At 41.0% G+C, this 12,760-nt stretch overlaps 1 protein-coding gene across 5 annotated transcripts in view; it reads left to right on the forward strand.

Moving 5' to 3' along the window:
- The first annotated feature begins 4,713 nt into the window (after nt 1–4,713).
- Nucleotides 4,714–12,760, forward strand: part of ptpn12 (protein tyrosine phosphatase non-receptor type 12) — a 53,166-nt gene continuing 45,119 nt past the window's right edge. The window contains exon 1 of one of the 5 annotated variants that reach the window (XR_006927202.1): nt 4,714–5,239. Coding sequence is in view for 3 of the 5 variants with exons in the window: in XM_046859938.1 (XP_046715894.1) it covers nt 5,141–5,239 (99 nt within the window). In the remaining 2 variants the exon portion in view is untranslated. The remainder of the gene's footprint in view (nt 5,240–12,760) is intronic. The other 4 variants (XM_046859938.1, XR_006927203.1, XM_046859939.1 and 1 more) reach the window with 4 other exon arrangements.

A 12,760-nucleotide genomic window follows, 5' to 3' on the forward strand; every position in this document is an offset into this window, starting at 1 on the left:
CCTGATCTCTTGTCATCTTCCAATTAAGTTCTTCCACTTTTGAAGCGTGTGTGCCACATTGAAAACACCTCTTTGCAGCTTCGCCGTTGGTCAAACGTATGTCATATCAAATGTATCTGTGGCTGTTTCAGGCAGAATATCACGTTGATGCATGTGGTCAGAACAGCACCAGTAACACCATTACAATTAAGAAACTTTTTGATACTCCCTTATAATATTTATAATATGCAGACAATATCATATGCAGCTGCTGTCATTGTTCCAAATTGTTGTCTTACTTTCTCTCATTTAGAAATGCTTTGCCTGTAGCAGAAAATGTTTTCTAATATAGCAAACAGTTCCACTGAAAGCTACACACACCCACACCCTGCCATGAAGGGCTTTTTTTCACCAGGGAAAGAATTTTCCTGAGCTCACCAGTGCATTCTTTCTTTTCAAGAAAATACTTGATTTGGCCACAGCTAATATTTTTATGTTCGGCTAATGTGCACTCTGTCTGTCTAATGGGCTTGTTTTGATTTCAGTCTAATGATGGTCAGTGACAGTTCTTTGGTCTTCATATTGAAAGTACAGCAGATTCCAAATGCAAAACTCACACGAATTTATCTGCTGAAATAATGAGAGCACACACAGGTTGGACATAAATCCATAAAAAAGAAGACCCCAATTTGAAACATAGGGGTTTGAACTAATGTAGCCATGGCAACAGGAGCGATCTACCATTAAAAAAAGGCATTGATTTAACTCTTGCACCAATGATGGGGGCAGACTGAGTCATCTGAATGAAAATACACTCAAACAACATTGTTGACTGGGAGAGTGTTTCACAAAATAAAAACTCTATAAATTAGGCTTAAATTTTACTTTTGGTATTTTTGGTTCCTCATAGGAAGCCAGTCTGCACTAGATTCACATGGCAAGTCTGTAACTTTGTGCTAAACCATATGACTAATTTTGCTATTAAAAACCATCAAAAATGGTGTTCTCTCCCCGTGCCTTATTGCTGAGTTTCCACCAATTACCCTAGTGTCTGTTGCTAATGAAACCTACCTAACATACCCAATGAACACCCTATTTTACCCCTCTTAACCACCAGAAGTTGTGTTTAAATTTCTAAATTACTTATGCTACAAAGTCACATGGAACTATCTCACTCTAGGACCAACTGAAAGGGTCCTCATATAAGTCTGTGACTGTAACTTCACTGGGAGGAGCAATCCTGACCTTGAGAAGTCCACTATGAAACCCAAATAGATGCAGCACAGATCTCCTGTAGCTGTGCAATTTTCAGGACTGCCCATGAGAATGAAACTCCTGGTAAAATAATAAAAAAAATGCAATTAAAAATTAAAAATTATGAGACTCTACTCAAGATCTCAGTAAGATCGTCTACATCAGGGGTGCTAACACTTTTTCAGTTTGTGAGCTGAACTCCAACATCTTATTCAAGCATCAAGTAGATGATACCACCAGGGTCGGCCAGATCAACAACGACGATGAATTAGACTACAGGGAAGAGATCCGAAGCCTGACAGCATAGTGTGCCACCAACAACCTGACCCTCAACGCCATGAAGACTAAAGAGCCCATTGTGGACTTTTGGAAATCTAACAGCAGGAGACACTTCCATTCTACATCAATAGAACTGTGATAATTGAGAGGATCACCAGAACACTTCAGCTCTGGTAAGGAATGCACAACAGTGCCTGTCTTTCTTAAAGAATCTTAAGAAAGCTCATCTGTCCCCAGAGTTTTTACCCCTTCATCATCAAGAACATCCTGACCAAATCCATCACTGTATGTTTTGGAGGCTGTGTGTGAACGTAAAGCCCTGCAAAGGCTGGTCAAAACCACCCAACGCATCGCTGGCAACCAACTGAGCACCTTCACCACAGCATCAACAAGAACTTCTCACATCCCAAACTGTTCAACCACCTTCCATCAAGAAGGAGATACAGGAACATATGCACCACAGCCAGCAGAGCATGTTAGTAGTCTGTGTTGCTATTCTATTGTTATTATTATTATTATTAGTCTGTGTTATTTAAAAAATTATATTCAAGTAACCATTTTGAGATGTTTGGTCATTTGAGGGACATATTTTCACATATTTTTTTAATGGTTTATGGTTATGGTGCTTACACAACACTCATTAACATTAGAATAGTTACAATAAAATTTTATTTGATTTGAAATCTTCATCCCAATTCATCGTTAATGAAAAAAAAACCACATGAAAGTAACTACATAATTCCTAATTTATTCTTTCTAAGAATCTCTGCAGACTCATTAAGTGGCTTGAGATACACTGTCACTTTCTCTATATTTAAAACGAGCCCCAAATGAGCGGTACGGTTTAATTAATAAACCTAAGTATCAAATTTTTTCTCATTTTTGTTGATGCATGTTTTGTATGCATCATAATTCTGTGAAATACATTATTCAGGATGATGAAAACGACAACCACACCACACTAAAGCACATTTCTCTATTGCTGTTGTAATGGATGCCATTCCTAATGGGGCCTTATTGCTAATAATGTCTCAGTTAGATCTCCGGCCTCCTTCTGTAGAGTTCAAGCTTTTAAAACTAGAATCAGGACTGTCTGTTTTTTTTTTTTATAAGATCCTTCTAGTAACAAAAGGATGATATTATTATTATTACTATCTCAGAACGAGATCATTTCATTGACATATGCTGTGTCCTCGAATGGCCACTTTGATAACATTCCATGGAATAAATTGTGGATTCTGTCTTACCAATAAGGTCAAGGTGATGCGGCAGCAGGTGAAGAGGGATGTGGCGAAAGCAAAGGAAAAGGCATATGAGGAGCTGTAGGACAATAAGGAATGAGAAAAGGATTGGACAGGCAATCAGTACTGATTGGACAGGCAATCAGGGGAAGGACTTAGATCTTATGATGATGATAGAAATACGAAAAATGGTAAATATATCAAAATCTCTGTGCCGCATTTTATTTTTCGTGTGATACGTTGGGACGCTGCTGGGATTTATGCATCTGCCACCTTGTGAGATGTCTTACTCTCACCAGCGGTCGAGTTCAGTTTTCTCGAGCTTTTATTTTCAGTATTTTTGGTGTTTCAAAATCCAATTTCAGCTCTTGTCTCTTTCTTTTATATCAGCGTCACCAGACACTGAAACAGAAGGCCTCCGGCTCCATCCACCACTCGCAAACTGCCACATGCAATATTTTGCCAAAAGTTTGGACACCTGGTGATAAGTATGATATGTGCTTTTTGAGCATCGCATTCCAAATTTAGTCCTAATTTGCTCTTATAATTCCTTCCACTCTCCTGGCAAGATGTAAAATGATGGTGTTGAGATCAGAGCTCTATAGCAGGCCCTAAAGATCTTCCTCTCCAAACCATGTGGAGCATATCTTCATGGAACTCTCCTGGCAAGATGTTCCACTAGATTTTGGAGTGTGCTTGTGGGCATTTCTGTTTATCAGCCACAAGAGTGTTAGTAAAGTCAGGTACTGATGTAGGTGAGGTGAGGAGACATGGAGAGCAGACAGTGTTGAGATTAGAGCTCTATAGCAGGCCACTAAAGATCTTCCTCTCCAGACCATGTGGAGCATATCTTTATGGAGCTCGCTTTGTGTTCCATGCTGGAACAGGTTTGAGTTTCCAAAATCAAGTGAACGCATTTTTATTATAGCGTATCCAACGATATCCTAATCGTATTCCTCCAGCTTTGTGTTAACAGAAGGTCAAATGTCCCAATACTTTTGTCCATATAGTGTACAGTATGTAGTGTGTAGTTTATACATGATGGTACTGTAAATTGCTGTGTTTTGCTTTTACTTTGTTAAATTATGAACAAATTACCGTAAACTACCCCATACTGATAACCCTTCTTTAAGACCGCTGGGTAGGCCAGGCTCATCAGAACGCATCTCCATCAGAAAGCAGGGACTACGTGTGTTTTTATTACAAAAATTTCTCTTCATTACACAAAGATGTTCCATTTGGTTATTAAGACTTTGATAAAAGTGTGTCTCGATAACATTATTATTTTCAAATAACATGATTATATTATTATATATTATTATATTTTTTATAATTTATATTATTTTAATGATATATTATTGTTATCAATAACATAACATTATTATTATTATTTCTTTCTTTATTTTTCAAGATTGTTGATTTATTTATTTATTTGTTTTTGTTATTTGTCCCATGTTTTTAATGGGACTTAAATACTACCTGGAGAATATCTTTTATAATAAGTAACTGTAGTTTCTTTCTTTCACACTCTGCCATTACTAAACATGTTTCTGACTTAATCAATCAATTAATTTGCAGGAAAGAAATATTTCTACCCCTAGATTTTTTTGGGCGTAAACTTCCGGTTTGAGTCAGACCACACCCATTTCGATGATGTCACGCGAATAGAGGCATGTTATTTCTATCAGTAATAAAAGTTGTATTAATCAGGACAGAACACAGAAACGCATGAAATGTCTCAATTTTCCGGAATTCACTCATGTAAAAATGCTATTATTTATTTTTAGTGATTTAAAAACTCGTCCGGTGTAAATCTGGGCGGGACGAGCGAACAGGAGTCGGCCAATCATAACCGAGATGACGTCACGCATGTGATTGACAGCGAGAGCGCACAATTGCCAATTAGGAGAGAGAATTTTTATTTATTTGTTTTGATGTATACGGCGTTCCAGCCAATCGTGTGCCAGGGTTTTCGGGTCGCTGCCCAATAGGAGAGGAGTTCTCTGTGAGGAGGGTGGAGACCGGGTCGTGGCGGATCTTTGGGCGGTCCAGACAGTTTTGTTTCGGAGTTGAGTTGGTAATGTGGCAGTGTGGAGCCTGGGAGGGGTGAACCCATGCGTGCTTTCTGCGTCTCTGTGTGTGAAAAGCTCCCGACGGTATTTATGCACAAACCCGTATAGGAGTGCCTGAGGTGCCGCGGTGAAGGAGGGGATCTACAGCTGACACGTTGATGCGTGTTCACCCGGGACCAAACAGAACCATGGAGCCATGAGGATGTTGGGATTAATCCGCAGTGGAGATTTCTTCATTTAAGATATTTATTTTATTTTTTTTATTTTTTGTTTCTATACTTTTTTTTTTCTATTGTGCGTCCGGGGCTCGTGAGGATGGATCAGGCGAATATCCTGAGGAAGTTCATTCAGGGGGTTCACGCCATGAGATCCGGAGAGCAGAGAGGAGAAGATAACTTCAGTTCGGACTTCATGGTGAGAGACGAGACGGGCAGATCCGCTCACACGCTCGCGCACGCACGCACGCACACACACACACACGCGCGCGTGCACACATTCACTCATCTCCTACAGTCAGTAACACTTCACACGCGCGAGGCGCTACTTTGTATATTCCACGTGAAATCTTTGTATCCTTTCAAGAACGCACGCACACACACACACACTAACAGACTCAGCCTCCCCCTAACTCCAGCTACCAGGCTTCTCCTGCGGCCTACCTCTTTCCTTCCTCTAACACACAACCCCAATCGCACGCACGAGCACGCACACACGTGATGAAATCATCCCGGTGTGTGTCTCCCTCCTCGAGACTGGATCTCGTGGTGGAATCTCGAGCACTGAGACCTGAGCCACGCCGGGTGTTTGCTCTGGTGCTCGCATCTGAAGCTCCAGTTAGTGAAGCCCTCCTTCTCGACAAACAAAGAGAAGAAAAGCAAAGCCCCCCTCCACTCCCCTTCCACCCCCCCAGCCTACACTGAAGCTCGCGCACGGGGCGAAACTGAGGAGGTGTTGCTGGAAAGTAGGGCAGATATCCGGCCGCGGTGGAGGCAGCGTGCTCAGGGCGCGTCGCTTGAGTAAACAGGCTCGGGCTTCTGTGGAAGTGTGTAAAACAGAAAGATCTCCCTCACTTTTTTTTTCCCCCACACATCTTTTGTCTTTGGGAGTTTTGGCTCCAGATATGAGGGGATGAGATCTCAGTAGAAGGTATTCTATATTATACCTGGTAATCTTGAATGTGGTGCCATTACTTTAGATCACTAGAGCCGCTGGTGTGTATCAGGACATGACACCTCATCAGCATCTCAACACACACTCATGAGAAACTTTATTATACATGCAGGTTTTACGCATCTAAATACATCGATCCATGCGTGCAATCGGAATTACATTCCTCTTAATCTACTAGGGTTCAGGGAGGCTCATCAGATGAACTCATTCTTCTGACCCTTTTCTGGTTTATACTATTACTACTACTACTACTACTGTGATGTGAAATGCACCAGTGATTTAGTTTAGGTGTTTAGATCTGTGAAGTGACGTGAAGGTGTCACGCTGCTAATTGTTCAAGGTGTTTCTATGATTCACAATTATGCATCATGAGAAGATTAGATTCAACTTCAGTCATTGTGTGGAGAGCACAATGAAAGGATGTAGGCATCTAACCAGAATATATAAGCTTTTTCTCATTCATACAACTGATGAGCAGTTATGGGGCTAAGGGCCTTGCTCAGGGGCCCCAGGTGTGGCTGGGATTTGACCTTCAGATTGAAAGTTTCTAATGAATAAACTTACTGAGCTACAACCTCCCATATGTATGTATGTATATATGTGTGTGTGTGTATATATGTGTGTGTATGTGTGTGTGTGCATATAGAGAGAGAGAAAGAGATGGAGAGATTTGTGTGTAGATAGAGAGAGATATAGAAAGTTATACCCACACACACACTTATGTACAGTATACTGTGTTCTATGAAACGGTGCCTGTATGAGGTGGTGAGTAGAAATCAGTATCAGTGTGAATGACACGGTGTGTAAATATAGCGGCGCACAAAGCAGAAAAATAAGGTAAAAAAAGCCCAGTGAGCACAAGGTGACTCTACAGAGATCACACTGTAATTATAGAGTCAAATGTGCAAAGAAGCGAAGCAGAGACGGAGGTTTACGCCAAGTAACTTGGTCATGCAACAACAACAGTGCAAACACTACAGGGTGCTTGTGGTTGTGGGTTTTTATTTTTTTTGTTTGTTTTTTTTGCGGTACAGGTTTGTCCACAGGTTGCTTACAGTACCACGGTGTTGCATTATTCTTTTTGCCAATAATAATGATTGTTTTTTTTAAATTTATTTTCTTTAAGAAATCTGAAAGACAGACAGAACAGTGAACAGCATTAGAGTTCTGCTGCGTCAGTGTGTGAGAAATCTCTATCCACAAAAATAAAAAAAACCCTTAATATTGCAGTTTCATATCAGTGCCACTATTAATCACATCACCCAGATCTAATTTCTAATATTAAAAAACGTTTTTTCTCCTGCATGCATATGTGATCAACTTTTATTTTCTGTTCTCATCGCTATAAAATGAATTAGTGTTTGTGAAACTGGAGAGCTGAAATGCAGAACTTTGTCTGTAATTGTGTGAAAGTCTCCTGTAGCTTTTGAAGTCATCGTTTCTGTTCTAATATTGTGATGAATCCAGATGTTTGTTTGTAAACGTGATTCTAAAGTTGATTGCTTCAGTTGAATGTTGACGAGTTCCTCGATCTTTTGGTTTCAATGCATCAATATGTTGCTGATTTTTTTTGAAAGCCCCATGAGATTCAATCCAGAATCCAGAACAGTGGTTTCTCTATGAGAAAAGGGCTTCAAGAGTCTTTGAGGGAGCTTATAAAGGCTCTTATCCAGCTGTGGCTTGTGACCGTAGATTGTAATGCTGGAGGGCTAGCGTTAAATATGACATGGTCCCAGACACAGTCAGCTCATTTGAATAGGACACACACACACACACACACACACACACACCACACCTATGCTGTATATGATACAGCAGGCATGTTTATCATGTAGAAGGCTTGCATCGGTTGTCAGATTATTTGCTATAAAGCAACATTTGTTTTAGTGTTTTTGGTGATCAATCTGGCAACCCATTAAACTGTTTAGTTTCTCTCTTGAGCATGGGGAAGTGTGATTCCTGCCCAAAAGTGTTTTTTTTTTTTTTTTCCCTCAGCCATATTGTGTGCAGAGATTTTCATATTAATTCCTGACATATTCACTCTATCCAGTCTTTAGGCGCTCTCGGCAATACACCTTCTCGTAGCATAAAAAGAGAAGTACATCATATAGATTTCATTCTGATTATTTGCTGTGAAACAGTGTTTTTTTTTGTGTGTTTTTGTTGTGAAATCTGGCAACCCAGTAAACAGTGTTCCTTCCTATATCAGTAATCAGGGTTGCCATGTTTCAGTAACTGTGCCAAGTTATTGTAGTTATGCAGTAGAAAAAATGCATCATAGATATGTTATAAGATTTCATTCAGATTATTTGCTCTAAAACAAACACTTAATGTTTTTGATGACCAATCTGGCAATCTTTTGTTCCTCCATTGAGCATGGGGCAGGAGGAGTCTAGTCCCATTGGGTCTCTAATAGTGCACTTTACACTTCCTATATTGATCATTAGATATTTATTTCTGTAAAAATTGTAAAGAGAGAATTCGAGAGTAACAATCACCTGTTGTGATTCTGCTATTAAATATATAGTTTAAAGCTTTCAGATAAAAAAACGTGTGCACTTTTTAAATATCTAAAACGTGTATATGCTGAGAATGCTGGAGCAGTAAACGGCGCTGAGGTGGGAAATGCGTTCAGACTGCATTCTTGTTCTGAATCACTGTGGACTGTGTGAGAATTTAGAAGATTCCTGTGAAAGGTGACTGTGTGTAACGGTGGGATTTATTCCGAACGCAGGCATCGCTTTTTGACTTTTTGCCGTATCCAGGTGTTTTCAGCACACCTGGGTTTTTTTCCCCCTGGGTTTAACAACCACATTACACAGTAATCAGTTAGTTATTACACAGTTAACTAACTGATTACGGTCTTTACTGTAGTTTTAGTCTTCACACCTCTGCTTATAAACAAGATCTTTTCTCTCTTTTTTTCAGATTTTAGGCACTCTCTCTCTCTCCATTTGACTTTCTCGTTCCATCACTTTACATGTCATACATCTTTTATTCGTTCTCTTTCAAACCATTTGCAATCTCATGAAACAGTATCAAACATTCATACCGGTGTGTTTGAGCCAGAGTTCGTCACGAATTGAATCTCCGATATATATTTATATATAACTGAGCAGTTGAGGGTTAAGGGCCTTACACAAGGGCCCGTCAGTGGCAGCTTGGTGGTGCTGGGATTTTGAAGGTTTTAAGACGTCAGGGGTGGATCAGTACACAAAATTCACAGTTTGGTACATGTGACGCGCACACAATTTAAGCCACGTTTTGTGCGTACGCCACTTTTCACACAAAGGTTGTGATTTCTAAAAAAAAAAAAATTAAGAACTTGAGCGGAAAAAGTGCACACAATGTGGATACACGGAAGGAGAGAAGGGGAACTGGCAAAACAGACCTTTTTAAATGTAAACTTTTACGCACGTTTCCAAACCCCTTTTGTGCTTTAGATGGATAGATAGATAGATGGATAGATAGATGGATAGATAGATGGATAGATGGATAGATACACACACACCTTCTCCTTCAGTGGTTTCAGTCTCTGAAACTAAAAAAACCCTTTAAAGATGTTATGCAGGTTTCAGTTTTGTAATAGCAAACCAGCTGCTTGGAAGTTTGGAATCAGTTCCTAATGATAAAAACCCCAGAAAAGATTGAATGATCTCTTGTGAGTCCTGTGAGATAAAAGATCATGGTGTATCGCAGTAAATCGTTCGTTCCTCCTGGTGCAATGTATTGTACAGGGAGAGTTTAAAATACAAGGAATCAACTTGATCTTCCTCTCAAAGTCGCCGATCAGAATAAATGACACACAAACAAGTAAAAGCAGTTCCCCAAGATTCTGAAGTCATAAGAGGACATTAGACTTGTGTGAAATATTTGTATTTCTACAGTCTAACGCCCATAAGTTTTGGCTGGTAATGAAAAGAGCGTTTCATTACGGCTGCCTTGTTTATTTATTTTCCAAAAGTGAAAGCATCTTGTTGGTTTGTCGCTACATGCATGAAAGTAACACGTGCCAGCGTTAAAAAAACTGTACAGTAGATGGTCATCATTATAGGAATAAATGACCGTCTTTATTAAAAGTCAATTATCAGTAACGTTTAATTTTTACAGATGGAAATGGTTTCTATCTTCATCTTTATCACAGGTCAGTTTATAACTCCAGGTCTGGAGTATATGTAGAGTATTATAAAGCCAGCTTGGTATGGACAAGCACATGGTATGGAAGATCTCCTGCTATAGAGCTCCAAAACTTATTGAGATAAATGTGAACACTGACTGCACTCCAGGTCTCCTCACCTCACCTACATCAGTACCTGACTTTACTAAACACTTTTGGTTAAATCATGTGAATCTGAACATGTCCCATCATTTAAGGGGAAACGTTGGATGGTCACCTGAAGGCATACTGAATATTTACTGGCTCTACCTGCTTTACTGAAATATACTGCGGTTACTTCCTGCTTCCATTTTCAGAGCCAAATTCACACATTTAAACACTGGTGCATTCACAATAATGCTGCTGTACTGAATATAATGACTGCAGTCATAAGACCAGGTCATCTCAGGTCCAGGTCTGTTCTCGCAGGTCCTTCACCAGTCGGCTTCTGTCCTCGCAGGTCCCGGTTTATTCTTACAGGTCTTCTTCTGACCTCGCAGGTCCCAGTCTGTCCTCACAGGTCTTCTTCTGACCTTGCAGGTCCTCGCAGGTCCTGGTCTATCCTCACAGGTCTTCTTCTGACCTCACAGGTCCCGGTCTGTCCTCACAGGTTTTCTTCTGACCTTGCAGGTCCCGGTCTATCCTCACAGGTCTTCTTCTGACCTCGCAGGTCCCGGTCTGCCCTCACAGGTCTTCTTCTGACCTCGCAGGTCCCGGTCTGCCCTCACAGGTCTTCTTCTGACCTCGCAGGTCCTGGTCTGTCCTCACAGGTCTTCTTCTGACCTCGCAGGTCCCGGTCTGTCCTCACAGGTCTTCTTCTGACCTCGCAGGTCCCGGTCTGTCCTCACAGGTCTTCTTCTGACCTCGCAGGTCCCGGTCTGTCCTCACAGGTCTTCTTCTGACCTCAGGTCCCGGTCTGTCCTCACAGGTTTTCTTCTGACCTTGCAGGTCCCGGTCTGTCCTCACAGGTCTTCTTCTGACCCCACAGGTCCCGGTCTGTCCTCACAGGTCTTCTTCTGACCTCACAGGGCCCGGTCTGTTCTCACAGGTTTTCTTCTGACCTTGCAGTTCCTCGCAGGTCCCGGTCAACCCTATGGCTTGATTGCCATTATGGTGCACGTATGAAACATTTCTGTAATAGAGAAATGATCATCAAACAGCTGACATTTTAGACTCAAAATGTCCAAATATTTTGCCCATTTTTGCTCCATCGATGGAACTAATTGTCAAAAAAAACACTTATATCATGAAGCGGTGCGTGTTGCCACAGAAACGTACTTTTTTGATTGTGTGACAATTATTTGTGAGCTGAAGAAGGGAGTGGCCGAGAGGAAAAGTGTGTGTGAGGCCGAGGCGAAATAAAAAATGGCGGAGTAAAGCATTGCTGAGCTAAAGATAGACCAGTGTTTCGTTCGGTAAGGAATGCGAGGGGGTTGAAAATCACGAATGGGTTTCTTGCTAATAAATGGAAATGCGTTTAGTCAGTGCCTGATGGTCTGCTGTAAGAATGACGTAAGAGGCAGGAAAGAATAACAGGATATTTATTTTTAAGTGAACTCGAATTGCCACTTTTATTTATTTATTTATTATTTTAATAATCGACTCTGCCCTTACCAGATGCCTTTTTAGGGTTACGGCCATGCTTGAATATGAGCTAGCTTTTGGTGCTTTCTTGCAGCTCCTAAAATAACCATTTGGCCAAATTCCTCGAGTGATCTTAGTGTTCCAAGAACGTTCACAAGAATGCGTCCAGTCTGTGCAATGAAAGGAACACTGTACGCAGGTTAGGACAGATAAACACACACACACACACACACACACACACGTCAGTTTGCAGTTTGTTTGTTTGTATCCACTCTGGTGCAATCGTGTGCTCATCGTTAGGATGAGATGTTTTTAAAGATGCAATTTGTCCATTTTTGAATGCCTTGGATTAGGAGATCCAGTTCACAGTAACGCTGATCCTCCTCCACTTTTCTCTGAGCAGCTCGAGCCTGGTGGACTTCATTACCAGGCCAGAACAATGTAAACAGCTGGAGAAAGACACAAACTAGTCAAAGTGCAAACTAATCCCTCACATATAAGTAATATGGTGCAGGAACGGGTGATTTGGCACAGTTCCTTAAGAAAAAGTGTACATCGATCAACCAAAACATTAAAACATCTGTCAGGTGACACGAGTAGCATTAATTATCTCGTTACTACTTCTTTCGGCTTCTTCCATTAGGGGTCAACACAGCGCATCATCCGTCCTCATACCCCGTGTCCTCTACATCTGCTGCTTTTAACCCAACTACCTGCATGTCTTCCCTCACCACATCCATAAACTTCCTCCTTGGCCTTCCTCTTTTCCTCTTTCCTGGTGGCTCCATCCTCAGTTTCTCAGTTCCTTCACTGCTGTCACACTGTCCTCATACATGTCCTGCACCACCCTCACATACTTCTCTGACACACCAGACTTCCTCATACAATACCACAACTCCTCTCTCCACCCTGTCGTACGCTTTCTCTAAATCCACAAATACACAATGCAACTCCTTCTGACCTTCTCTATACTTCTCCATCAACATTCTCAAAGCAAATAATGCATCTGTGGCGCTCTTCCTCGG

This window comes from Silurus meridionalis, chromosome 10 (genome assembly GCF_014805685.1).
Source record: "Silurus meridionalis isolate SWU-2019-XX chromosome 10, ASM1480568v1, whole genome shotgun sequence".
NCBI lineage: Eukaryota > Metazoa > Chordata > Actinopteri > Siluriformes > Siluridae > Silurus > Silurus meridionalis.